At 46.4% G+C, this 14,210-nt stretch overlaps 1 protein-coding gene across 2 annotated transcripts in view; it reads right to left on the bottom strand.

Moving 5' to 3' along the window:
- Positions 1–14,210, bottom strand: part of AXIN1 (axin 1) — a 74,768-nt gene that overhangs the window by 22,775 nt on the left and 37,783 nt on the right. For both annotated transcript variants that reach the window (XM_061994183.1, XM_061994182.1), the window contains exons 3-4: positions 8,790–8,930; positions 1,938–2,034 (exon numbers count right to left, since the gene is read on the bottom strand). In XM_061994183.1, coding sequence (XP_061850167.1) covers positions 1,938–2,034; positions 8,790–8,930 — 238 coding nt within the window. The remainder of the gene's footprint in view (positions 1–1,937; positions 2,035–8,789; positions 8,931–14,210) is intronic.

Here is a 14,210-nt window from a genome sequence, read left to right on the forward strand (position 1 = left end):
GTTTCATTCAAGAAGTGTGCAGCCAGAGGTGATTTTAAAAGACTAACTTTATAACATTTCACACTGGTGTTGTCAAAACACATTGTCTAATTACCTTCTCCTTTCTTGGCTGATTGATAAGCCAAGGCTGAGCAGTGCCTCTCTGAAGTCGATGCCAATTCTGTGTCAGTAATTGGCTGGCAGGAGGTGCCAGAGTGTCTGAACTAAACTTTTATTCCCTGGAGAAAGCCTAGAACTAACTCCACTCCTCAATCCTCCACTCCCATATATATATGCATCAAGATGCCTTTTACCCTGGGACTCAAAATGACGGTGCAGAACCTAATGGGAACAGTGGATGTTTCACAGGAAAAGCCTTGTGAGGCACCTGTGTGTAGTTTAGGAGGAATATGTAATTCTAAAAGACCAATGCAGATAAGTAGGGTAATATAAACATTTATAAGCAGCAGGCATCCAATTTAAAGCTTGGGGTTTTTTTTCCTCCCCTCCTCTTTTTCTAACTGGTTTTCCAAAGAGGTTGATAAAATTTAATGCTAAGTAAAACTAATTAGGCTGCAAGGAACTGCTGCTGGAATGACACTTACTCAGCTCAACAAAAGCAATGTTTGTCAGATGGAAGTTCGTTAAAGCAGAGCTCACTATACATATTTAATGCTCCATACTCTGAGTTTGTAACCTGCAGTTCACTGAGGCATTGCCAGTGCACACCATCAACAGAAAGCCACTATTATTTTTATCCCAAAGGTAAAGCCACTGACAAGCTTTGAAGTCGGAGAATATTCACTCAGTAGTTCCCACTCTTGGGGAACAACAACAACAACAACAAGAAATAAAGGCCAAGCTTTCAAACTTCAACTCTAACAAAGCCATGCTTACAGTAAAAATGGCATCAAGTGAAATAAAAAGGCACCCAGCCAGCCTTTTCAACAGCGACCACACTGTGAAAGCAACTGTGTGAAAAGAGAGGTGACTGAGCAAGGATGGCTAGTGAGCGTCCACAGCCAGGGCTTTTATTGTCAACTCAGTGATCAAAGCACACGAGACCCTCTTAAATCTAAAGAAAATAATCTAATTTAAAAGGCAAAACAAAGAGTGGTGGTTTTGTTGGTTGCTTTTTCCCCCCTTCTTTAATCAGATTAAAACAAGGGTGTATTTCTGCTGGGATTGTGCTGCTTTCAGCAGGCAGCATGAGAACAGCTGCTTCGAGTTTGAAGGCACTTCTGGAAAAAGCAGATGGAGGCTTTTTTTTTTCCCCTCCCTATTTGATTTGTGCTGGAGTCCAGCTGTCCAAAGGGGAAAGAAGCACCTTTATTCACTGCTAGATATTAAATGTCACCTGGAAGTTCTCAGAAAAAGAAAACAATAAGCAGAGCTGCAGGCAGTGCTGCAGAGCCCTAGCAGTTATGCTCATCGTCCAAAAGCTGTTTGCTTACCTGGAGCAGCTGAGGAGACAGTATCAGACAAATGAAACACATATGCCTGCACCTCTTTTGCTCTCCTGCCTCATATCCCCAGGCAGGCTTTGCTTAACAACAGTTTACAGCTCCCTTTGGCTGGCCAGTGCAGAAATACTGCTCGGGACAGTTGCACTTCTCCCCAGCTGACCTTGGCTGAGAGCTACATCAATGCCAATGGCATCCTACACCTTCCACAAACACCTCCAGCTCACCCGAGGGCACGGAATCTGCTTGCAGGGAGATGCCAGCCAGCACTTCCATTCTCCTCTGGGAGAAACAACTGCCTACTGACTGAATGCTTAAGGAAAAACCTGCATTTTGGGCAGCCCTGGCCGATGAGTTAAGCAGAGGGCTACCGAGCCCTTTCTTAGCACAGTGACTTTCTGTCTTAAAACATCCCCAAATGAATACAGCACTAAGGTGGGTGCAAGTGTGACATACTTTGCATATTTAGCTTTGGGAAAGGAGATAGCTACTTACAGGAATGTGAGGTAGTGGCACACGTCCATTTGCTTTGGCACTTTCTTGCATCTCTCTGCGATGCTGCTTGCGGAGTCTGTACGGCGGGATCCCATCTCTGCCAGAAGAAAACAACATGCCCTGCTTTAGTGCCTTCCTCTGACACACGCCTCACCACTGCAGAGTGGCAGGTAGGAAACCCCTTGGTGTCTCAGGAAACCTTTGCCATGTCCAGGGTGAGTGCAGCAGAGCAAGAGGACTAAGTGTGGGGAGTGATGCTCGCCCAGGTCTGAGGGGACTTACATGGCATCTGCTGGGAGCAGAGAGGCAGGGCTCCTGCAATCACTGCCCTAGGCACGGAGAAGGACTTGGACCACATCCTGGTACCTTTTATAGTTGGTTGCTTTCTATAAAAGAGCCTGTAATGTACACAGTAAACCACAGGGCAGGCTAGGAGGGGGAGGAGGAGGAGGAGTGGGAGCTCAGTGAGCATCTAAACCGAGGGGAACGTGGTCAGGGAACAAGGTATGTACTTTTAAGAGAGCGTGACAACTTCTCAAATGGCTTATCAAAGCAAAGAGGTAAGCTCCACTGCTCTTAAGATGGTCTCTAGCCCAGTCAGAAATTATGGGCTTGATGCTAGGAGTTACTGTGCAGAAGAATCTAACCCTTTCCCCAGAGGAGGCTGGAGAAGATTAGGGAGAGAAGCCATGGGCAGCAACACCCAAGCAAACAAGCTGTGCTTGGGTTTGTGCTCTTGCTGAAAAAGGAGACAACAGAGGTGGCCCTGGCAGACTGAGAGCTGGGTCCACGGCTCTGCTGTGAGCTGGAGGATGGTGCAGACCTTCTCTGTCAGGCAGCCCTTCTGCAAACATGGGGGCCTGCACGTGGGTCCCAGCAATGGTGGGGGGTTGGGGGGGTGAGAGGCATCAGGCTTCGCTGAGCACTCCTAATGGCTGAGTATGACTTCAGGCCAAGAAAGGAAACGTGATTCTGTTCTCACCACTGCCATCACCCTGCTTACACCCCAGGACAAGGAGAATGAGAGTGGAGCCCAGTTATGAGACAGGGACACGAGCCCACCTCCCGGTGACATCAGATGATGTTGAGAAAAATCGACAAATAGCAAACCAAACACCAGCCTGGAGCTTGGCAATTTGGAGCTTTCCTTTTTTATTTGACACATTTCCCCGCCTCAGTAAAAGTAACCCCTTGGGAAGGCTGTGCAATGCCACAGAAACAGGTGGGAATGAATGGAGGCATTTGCTTTGTCTGAAGTACCAAATCATTTCCACACACACTGTCTCCTTCCAAAGCCCCACCACCCTGAGCAGTGCAAAGGAGCCAGTGCCACATCTGTGGGCATCTACAGGCATCTCACAATGACAAGATGTTTGCACAAGCCAAATGTGCTTAGCACCTACCCCCTTCCCCAACTGCCCAGCGCAGCTGCTTCTGGAGAACATAAACAGTTTAATCGGCGGAGTTGTTAAAGTCAGGCTGCCATTTGGCAAGGGAAACACAATTTACTGCAGCGTTTTGCCTGCAAACCTCCCAAGTTACAAGCAGCAGCCTGTGTGGGGATGGTCAGCATCATCTTTCCTTCCCGTTTGCACCGTGCGTGCTGCCCCGCTGGCTCCCCGCAAACGTGGATGCGGGCAGAACGGCCACCAAGTGACATCAGCCGAATGCAATTTCATGCAGTAACCCAGGCATTCAAAATGAAACACCATTCAAATCAAATAAACCCCATGATTAATGGCAAGTGCTTTTTAGTAGGGAGACAAATGAGAGAAGAGAAAATTAGCTGGGCTAATTACAGCTCTGGCTAGTGGCTGCAGGTAATGCAGGAGGAGGAAGAGTGTTGTCTGGGAGCATCACCTCTGCTGTGCCTGGCAGTGACACCTTCCAGGAGCAGAGCAATTTCCCCAAGTGTTGCTATACCAACGGGGGTGATTACAATAGCTCTCATTAGGCAGCTTCATTCTCCTTAATGACAAATCTCCACGTGAAATATTAACTCCAGAGTCACAACGGTTAAAGACTTTCATCGTGTCACGACCTGGATTTTTCCAGACTGGATGGCAACAAAACAACTGGCAATTTGTAGAGAATCAAACGAAAACCTGAGGGATTTTCTTGTAGCTATTGCTGGTTGGCATCTAACAGACAACATCTCAGCTTCACCATTGCACAAAACCTGGGTGCCAGGGCAAAACTCGCACGCTAAAGCCATGCAGCCGTTCACGGGGAAAAGCAGCTTTATATTAGAAGGTGCAATTTTTCTTTCTCTTTCTTTCTTTCTTTTCTTTCTTTCTTTCTTTCTTTCCCTCTCTCTCTCTCTTTTTTAACTCTCCCCAGCAGCAGTCCCAGCGGAAAGAGCGACTTTTGTTCCCAGCACAGTAGCGAAAGCCTGATAATGGCCTCTAATCTATCCGGCTTCAAACACATGTTCAGCCCCGCTGTGCTGCCTTTGATGTCATTTTAACTAGATTCCCCAATGCCACCTCTGAACTTGGAACATTCCTTCGTTCAATGTACTGTGCCAACTCAACCAGAGGAAGCAAATTCAAAGATAAGCACTTTAATTTTATCCCAACAAAACCTTATTCAATAGATGGGGGGAAAGCAAGGAAAACCAATACCGTACTTTTGTTTTCCTTTTGTCAGGTAGCTTGCTTTGAGATATTTTCAATAGATAGAGAAATAATATATATATATGAATCAAAACTTTTTTAGAGCACATCTACTTTTAAAAGAAAACTTTCCCAAACTGTGTTTTTTTTCTCCTGTTTCACCACGTGATTTTGCCTTATCACTAGAAAGCTCTGCCCTGCGATGCAATGGGGAGAACAAGACTATTGCTATCATGTATTGCATGATAATGCATTTGGTTTGCTGTTGGGCAAATGTAGGGGCTTCTGAACTGAACTAGCTTGCAAGAGCCTGTGGTGAGCAGAGGGGTTTTGCTGTGGCTCTACAGTTGGGCCTGAATTTGCTCCTCCATAGACCAAACCCAACCATTAAGCCTAACAAGTTGGAAACCATCATTTGTGATCTTTTAAATTAAAAAGCTGTTAAGTCTTGTTTAAATGTAGCAGAACTCAAGGTCATTCTGGATCACTGGTTATAGGAAAGACAGGAAACAAATCCACAGCAAAACTGGTATTTTCTACCAATTACTCTTACCAAAGCACCACTGGCACCCAGAGGCCTTTCTCACATAAAGCTGGATGGGAAACTCACCAGGGATTTTGGCCAGTGGACGGTCATCCAAGGAATATTTATCTGCAAGGTTTTTTGAAGGAACAACCACTATCCTAAACCCCTTTGCTCCAGGGAATGGCTATCCTCACTCTGGGACAGGTTTGACTGGAACTAGGGAAGAAGGAGCATCCTATCTGGCCAAACCCACTGGCATCGAGGGCTTCCCAAGTGCCTGAGGGAAGGCAAAGCTGTCTCCCAACCAAGATAAGCCAGGATACATGATAAGACCTAGAGGAAGAAGTATTGTTGTTAGTTGGACCACAACCCTGGGCTAAAGGGGAGATGTTACCTCTTTACCCATGTAAGAGGAAATGAAGAGAAGAAAGATCTGGACCTAAGGCATTTCTGCATCTGAATTGGAACATCACATGGCAATTTAATGCATTTCAGCTTCTGCCTGTTACCTTCCTATCTAAATTTGCCTTACTTTCCCTTGAGCACCTCTGTTATGACAAACCATTCCACTCAGAGGATGTCTGCTCTCCTTGGGAAAGATACTGTTCGTATGCAGGGGTTACCCAGGAGCTGGGCAGGCTCTGAGAAGCCCAGGGAGGGAGGCAGAGCCCCCAAACCCTGACCCCCCACAGAACAGCAGCAGTGAGTGCCTCAGCCCCACCTGCAGCCACGGCACGCTTGCCGGGCCAGCGCTCGCCTCAACCCTCCGCCGTGTCCTCCCCAGACCTTGCTTCCCCACAACCCAGCTAAAACAACACAGCTGCTGTGTGGATTATAAAAACAGGTTTCAGCAGAGAGGACTGGAGCTGTTTTGCCTACAAGGGCAGAGGAATTCGTATGACACAGGAAGACTGAAAATAATCAGTGGAGCGCAGGCATTTAAGAGCAATGTTTTTTAGGCTGCTCAAAAAGCAAGCTCTTTCAACAACAGGGACTGGTAACTTCTTTGTTAGATAAATTCAACTCACTACAATAATATTTACCAGCACTTGCAAAGGCATCCTGTTGAAAACTTGTCAATTAGGCAAGTGTGCTTGTAGCTGGTACCAGAGAAATTGCTTTCAAAAGCACTTTGGTGAGCTGAGCACTCCTGAAAAGCCTGTGCCTGCCTCTCTTTGCCCCAGCTCGGGAGGCCAAATGGCCAGAGCATCACCCAGGTCTTTGCTGGTGGCTTTGCACAGCTGAGCTGTGCATCCACTCACATCCAAACCCCACTTTGCCATACAGTATCAAAGCTTGGAAGGGAGCCGGAGACAACTGCAAAACATCAGGGTTCGAGCAACTGCTCAGCCTGCCCTGCCTTCCTCACAGAGTTCAGTTGGCCAACACTGGCAGGGCAAGCCCTGCATCGAGCCCGTGCTCTGCGTGCACCCGCCTGCTTCCCCGGTTTATTAGCACTCCTCAATTAGCTGACATTTGCATCCTGATTGTCCGGACACATTCTCCTCTGATGGAGGGTGACAGAGGTTTCTGCCTTGGGATCAGACGTCATTCATGAGCTGCCTTGGAGCAGAAGGCAGACTTCTTCATTATTAAGCTTGACTGCTGTATGTAAACAGTACGCCTGGTGAAGAACCTCGCTCATCAGCAAACGAGGCTTTTATTGCCATTTTCCTCAGAGGAGGCCTAAATTCAAAGCACTGAGACATGCAAGTCTTGTCAAGCAGCAGGAGTCCCTTCTTTAACTTGCATCTGGTTGTTCTTCATTTTTGCTGCCTTGAGCAATCCTGCAAAAATTCCTTTGAAACTCAGGAGGCAGATAGGTTCAGCGATGCCATGTGAAAACCCAACAAAACCCGGTACTGGAGTTTTAATGCATGCAACGAAGAGCAAGTGCTGAAAACAGAGTCTTTGTAAACCAAAGGTCAAGGCTCTATGTCCAGAATCCCAACCTGGGGATCAATCTGCGTGCATTCATTTGAAATGTGCAGAAAGATCACAGGTTTACCCTTATGATTTTTGAGACTTACTTAAAATGAACCACTGAGAGGAGGTTAGTTATTAGCAGAAGGCAGCAAATGTATCAGTGGTAATTAAAATCCTAGAAGCAGCTTATGGTGGGCATAGGAAGGATAAAATGCCTAAAGGAAAAAGGAGCAAAAAAAAAAGCCCAGAATGCACAGGAAAGTCAAACAGAAATTACTCTGCCTTTGAAAGAAATAAATTATGGCTACTGAAATAAAAATTAGGAGGGTGAAGAACTCTGGCATAAATGATCACAACTTATCACAGGTAGAACCATCAGTGCAACCCCATGAGCCCACTGGACCAGTGGAAAAGGAAGTGCTAAAAGCTAATTAATTTTGAAGAGTTCTTACATCTGTCTCTCCTGATAACAAGAAGTTCCATGACCCCTGCTAGCTTCAGAGTACTCCTCCATATAAATTGATGAATATGAAGAATCGCAGAAGGATGTGGCAAAGCAGTTGAATTTGTATCAAACAGAGCTTTTAATTAGCACTCCTCTACAGCTTTCTGTCCCAGGGGCACGTTCTGCCTTCCATGCCCCTTTGGCCAAGGTCTGTCTCTTCCATTTTGCAACATGACATGGATAAGGTATAAAGGAGTTGGTGCCAGGGAGCACAGTGGGCTCAACAGCTGCTCCTAAATGGCTCCAGGCCTCTGCAGAGCCAGAGACAAGCATGCTGCTGGCTCACATGGAGCCACCACAGCAGCCACAGAAGCCCCTTTACTATGTCACACACTCACTGTTAACAGGGGGCAGGTAGAAAACTGTTGCAGCACTCAGTAACAACATCCCTGACACAGGCTGGAAAGTTCCTCCAAGGAGGTCTAACAGCTCCTGACATTCACAACGACACCAAATGTGCCTCTTGGAGGACTTTGTGTTTACAGCAGTGCTGTTAATAAAACCCTCTCCTCATTCTGTAAACCTGTCATCTTTCGCTTGAGGAATCAAAGGGTTTCTGCTCTACAGAAAGACACTTTGCATTTGCACTACTAAAAACCAGACCAAACACTGAATATTTTTCCCCCAAATCCTTTTTTTTTCCCCATCACAGAGATGCAGTCACAACACAGCCCCTTTCTTTCTCCCGTTGCAGATCATCCCTAAGGAAGGTTTTTCTCATGGGTGGGATATGAGGTACTGTCATGAGGGTCAGAACTTGAAAAAAACAGAGAAGATTTGGTTGGGGCTTATCAGTACAGGTTGTGTTAAGGAGCATTTGTCACCAGACATAAACTAGAACTGGTCAGTCAGCAACCCTACTAAAGAGCAATGGCAGACTGAGCACAATCGGGCAGCAAAAAGCCTCATGACTAGAAATAGTCAGAAAAGCAGAAAACTCTGTCTGACATTCAGAAAGATACTGTATCTGTAATGACTTAGTACAAAGCCATCCAACCTTTCCAATGCTTCTTGCACCTGGCAAGAAACATAGCAGGAACTCTGACTGAGCATCGTTTATTTTAGTCCACTCAAAGCATTTTAAAGGCAGAGCAGCCTGCACAATGCCAAAACAACCCCGCTTGAAGAGAAAGCGAGAATGAGTGTGATATTCTCTCTCTCTCATCAGATATTCTCCCCAACACCAGCTGTGGCAAAGTCTCTCCCCAGAACAACATAACAGCAGCGCTACAGGCAGAGAAACAAGTGTGTTATTGCCCCACCAGCCCGGAGTTACTTACATGCTGCTGTCTGTCAGCGACATCGTATCGGCATCACTGGACATGCTCTGCTGCTCGCTGTCGTTGGCACTGGTGGCTGGTGCCAAAGCATAGCCCGTGTTGACATAGTAAGGGTTAACAGGCTCTCTCCAAGACCCATGCCTGCAAGAAAAGCGAGAGTCAAATTAGAAGGACGTGACCTTAACCATACTCTGCATCACTAGGCAGAAGGACTCTGCCTGGAGCCCCAGCGCCAGGGACAGGCTACAAAACAAGCTGTGTTCATACTAAGTTGCACTGATAGAACCATGAACAATTTGACTCATAACTGGAGGCAAAAGGGAATTCATGCAGTAATGAAGATGATACTGTCAGAGATGAAGAAGGGATGGAAAGAAGTCCAATTCCCATCACAATTCATGGTGTCTGTGGGCTAACTCCTTAGTGTTGTCATGCCATGAGCAAGGCAGGACATCTAAGAGGCAATACCTAGGCAGTAAGACAGTGCTTTTCTTAGTCAAAACAGGCTTCTACTCTTTCAACAGCAAGAGATGCACAATGTGGCTCACCTATTTTATGCTTGCTTTTACACCCCTCTTTACTCCAGCGTGTTTGTCGAAGGAGGTAAAGCCAGAAACGGCTGTTGCATACACTCAGCACCTAAAGCTGACCTCAAACATCAAACACTTGCAAATTCCACCAGGATGGACCATCTAATCACACCAGCTTTTCCAATGGACAATCTGTTCGTGGATCTTTGGAGGCTAGTCTGTACACAGCCACATGCCTTGCCCTGCAAACAGGTTATTCAAGTATTCCTGCAAGCAGGCCAACCTCAAGAAAACGACAAGCAGAGAGACTGCCTGAGTGAGTTAACCTGGGAAGCAAGTTCCCTGCTCAGGAGGAGACCTGCATTAATGGTGAAGCAGCCTGTGAAACAAGCAGGCAAGATCTCCTTCACACTGACTCTGCCGCTGGCATAGAAAAGCTCCTGCTGCCAACGTGCCTCCAGCTCTGCTGCACTGCAGGACAGTCAGGCCACACAGGCAGCTTGTAGTCACTGCAAGTCATTTTGCAATTTCCCTGAAGGAGAAACAAGATGAAATGTACAGAGGAACACAGCATCATTTATCTTCCCACTCTCCCTGCCTACTCCTCTGCATGAAGAGCAGCACTTGTGAGATACCTTGAAGCTCTGTTACTATCTCTGAGAAATGAGAGTCCTGTTTAATTCAGACCACGAAGATCATCAGCATGATCTTTTGCTTAGTAAGTCAGTAACCGGCACACAGTTGATGTCCTTTGTAACGGACCTTGAGCAAACACCTCCAAGGAGGACACATCACACAATTTGAGCTTCTCTGTTCTGCTGTGAAAAGCTTTTCTGGCTGCACTACAGTGGTCAAAGTCCTACAGACAACAGAAAACAGTCCCTGCCCTGAGGAGCTTAGATTTAGGTAAGACAAGGAAACCCATGAGAAACACACAGATGGAAGGACTGGAGGTGAGGAGGTCACCAGCAAAGGGAAAAGTTGGCGGTTTCTGCACATTTGTACAAACACAGGACAGCCACTACCTGAACTGGGACTGGCAGAACCCACTGCAGGTAGAGATTTTCAGAGTGATTTATGTATATTATGCTACTCAGTGTACAAGGATAGAAGTGTCTTAAAACCTGAATTCAGCAGGGCTATAACCTTCAGCTAACACCCTGCTCACACAGCTCCTCTTCACCCTGACCTTCTGCTCCTAGACACAGAACCAATTTTCCTTCCAACACAAAAGGTCACAGATGTTCACTGGTCACTAAGGAAAATCACATTGGTTTAGGTCTGTGATGGGGTTAGTTAAAAACAAATTATCTTCTTATTCTCACAAAGAGAAAACTAGTATTTTGCCTGCCACAAACTAACACAAGATTGGTGGCCTCCTTGTTTCATAGAATCATAGAATGGTGGGGGTTGGAAGGGACCTTTAGAGATCAACCAGTCCAACCCCCCCTACAGAAGCAGGGTCACCTAGATCAGGTCACACAGGAATGTGTCCAGGTGGGTGTGGAAGACCTTCAAGGAAGGAGACTCCACATCCTCCCTGGGCAGCCTGGGCCAGGGCTCCCTCTCTGAAACACTGAAAGAGTTTTTCCTTAGGTTTAAATGGAACTGTTTGTGTTTCAGCTTCATCCCTTTACCCGTTGTGCTGTTGCTAGATACCATTGATATAAGGGATGCCCCAACCTCCTGACACCCACCATTTGGATATTTGTAACTATTAATGAGGTCTTCCCTCAGTTTCCTCTTCTCCAGACTAAACAGCCCCAGGTCCTGCAGCCTTTCCTCATATGGAAGATGCTCCAGTCCCCTGATCATCTTGGGAGCCCTGCACTGGCCTCTCTCCACCAGTTCTCTCTTGAGCTAAGGAGCCCAGAACTAGACACAGTACTCCAAATAAGGCCTCATCAGGGCAGAGCAGAGGGAGAGAACAACCTCCCTTGACCTGCTGGCTACCCTCTTCTTGATGCATCCCAGGATGCCATTGGCCTTCTTGGCCACGAGGGCACATTGCTTCACTGTTTAGCTGTTCTGAGTTTCAGCCTTTTCCTGGGAGCTGGGGGATGGCTCTCTTTTGTGGGGCAGTTGGTGACCCGTTGGCTGACGCTCCAGCAGAAGTGGCATTTTTTTGGGCCATGGTGGGAGCTTGCACTCTTTGGTATGGCAGCCCAGCTCTCCACAGTTGTACTACCAATCTGGTCTTGTTTTACATTTTTGAATGGTCTTGCCTTTGGGTGTTTTTTTCCTGGAAGTGGACTCCATACTTTCATTCTCCTTCAGACTGCAGAAACCCTCCATGTGAAGCTTTTGAGCACTGGAGCGGTCACCATGTGGACTCCTGGTTGGCGCCAATGCTGCCCTGGTCTGTTAGCAGGGAATTGGGCTTCCAGGCTTCAGGTCTGGAGAGCATGTGTAGTCTGGGTTTTGCATCCATGGCAGTTTTCAAACAGTCAGTCATTTATGCTATCTGAACTGTGGATCACAGAATCATAGAATGGCAGGGGCTGGAAGGGAACTTTAGAGTTCATCCAGTCCAAACCCTCTGCAGAAGTAGGTCCCACCTAGATTAGGTTGCACAGGAACGTGTCCAGGCAGGTCTTGAAGACCTCCAAGGAAGGAGCCTCCACATGACACAGAGTTATGTACAACCCCATCAGGTGATACTGTAGACACAAACTGCATATTTGCAACAACTTGTTGGATCAACTGGATGAAGCATGGGATGACACACGGTTCTAGGTGAACCTGCTTCTGCAGGGGGTTGGATTAGATAATCTCTAAAGATCTCTTCCAACCCTACCATTCTATGATTCTATGATACAAACATCCAAGCAGCAAATGCACACAACATTAAAAGGTCCAAAGCATTGTCAGTGTTATTAGTAATAATTCCTAAAACTGCTTGTAATCGCATTGTGTGGTTCAAATTATAAATTGCTTCTCTTGCCCCTGATATTGGTTCATTGGGATTCCAAGTGGCAGGCCCATAATGTTCAATTATTCTTTTGGGAGGCCACTCATTTTCCCCCTCACTTCTGTGTCCCACCTGTTTTAATCGCAGCAGATCGCTCGTTGCGGGCAGCCCCTGTGTCTCTCAAATTATCATCTAATCTTATTCCCAACTGGGGACCACCTGCCTTTGGAAGAAGGAAAAGCAGAGGTCAGATGATCCCTATATAACAGATCCCTGACCAGTTTGCTGATAGGTTTTTATAGGCAGCGTGCCCACAAATCCAATAATTGCCTTTTTAAGCTTTGGCACTGTTAGCAAACGGTCCAGCTGCAAACTTTGGAAACTGGAAATAGGTTGTGTTAGCATTTCCTAAAGGACTAAAAAAGATATTTGGGCTGTTGCCATCTGTCCAGCCGGTACAATACCAGGCTCCAGCGTTGCTTTTCCACTCACAGGTCTGATTGTGAATTCGGTTTCCAGGCCATGGAAGTTTGTTGTGTCCATCTTCATTAAGCCACAACCGTATGTGAACACCTCTTTTCGTTAACCGGTTTGCATGTAAGTGTCCATTGACACCTGCTCTTCCCCACATAAATCCCCAAAACAATATAATCAAAACCAACATATGCATTCTGCTGCTTTGCTGCTTTCGTGGGCACGTCTGGGTTGTTCATTTCCTCCTGAAAGTAAACCAGATTCGCTTCTCAGGTGAAAAAGAAACAATTTTATGAGCCTTTCCATATTTTATTCCTTTTTGTTTCACAGTGTTTGATCACTAACCATTTTGGTAGCAAAGGCATAGCCACACAGGGCCAACTTGATAAACCCAGATGGGCTTCCACATATCCAACAGTTGGTAAGATTATAAACACTTGCCATTTGTTCAGCCAACTGCATAATAAAGAGTTTGTTCTATCAATCCCTTCATCCCTAGAATTTGTGATGGGAGTATTGACTGTCCTAGGGGTCGTGGCCCACACAATGCACCGAAGCAACAGGACTGACATTTTGCCCTACAACTCCAGCCTAATGTTGTCAATTTCATTTTGTGTTTTCTTCCCCAGGCATCTTTAGTCTTCCAAACATATTTATGAAAGGGTTCCAGCAAGTACGTGGCGGGGCTGGTCCCAAAGGTCGGCATTTCTACCAACACTGGCTGCAAAGTTCATTTTCTGGCAGTGGCAGGAGCCTGAGGTTTTGAGATCAAAGCTGAGGGTTTGGGACAGAAGGCATTTAATTGGGGACATCCATTTATTCCCCTTATTCCCCTCACTGTGAGTTCCGAGGATGTATGGGCACCTCTAAGGAAAGGCGCGTGGGCATCGTGGTTTCATCTGTCAGCAATGGTGAGACACATTTTGTAGAACCTCACGCTGATGAAGCTCAGTATGGTTGCAGAGTGGTGCAAAGAGCATTCAAAACTGAGGCAGCTGCCTTTTCCTCTTTGAGGAAAAGGGAGGCTTGTGAGGTTCCTCCAGGCTCGGGTGCAATACAGTCAGGTGGGTATGAACGTGTAAAGGCACCTTGCGATGGCGAGTCGCCACGGACATCTTCTAGCATACAAACTTTCTGTCATTGTAAATATGCACCACAGCAACCTTATTTCTATATTCCATCAGATTTCACAGCAGCTTTCTAGGGCAAATATTTAGGTCTGGAAAGAATTTGAACAAGTTCATCCTAAAAAGCAAGTTAATAATAAGTGCAAATCTTACCAGCTACCCTTCACTAGTTCTTCCCTCGCATAATGGTCAGTTCTGAACACTGAAGGAGTGCTGTGCACTGCAACTCTCCTGTCAAATTCAATATGACAGTTGCATGAGAGAGGCTGATACAACCTCTTAAATGAGGATAGGAATGATGGATAGCTCAGGCCTTCCCTGCGGGCAAAGGGAAGGCTGCTTTTTAGATAACCCAATTAAAACATAGCACCAACTTCTA

The sequence above is a fragment of the Colius striatus genome, chromosome 3 (assembly GCF_028858725.1).
Source record: "Colius striatus isolate bColStr4 chromosome 3, bColStr4.1.hap1, whole genome shotgun sequence".
Lineage (NCBI taxonomy): Eukaryota > Metazoa > Chordata > Aves > Coliiformes > Coliidae > Colius > Colius striatus.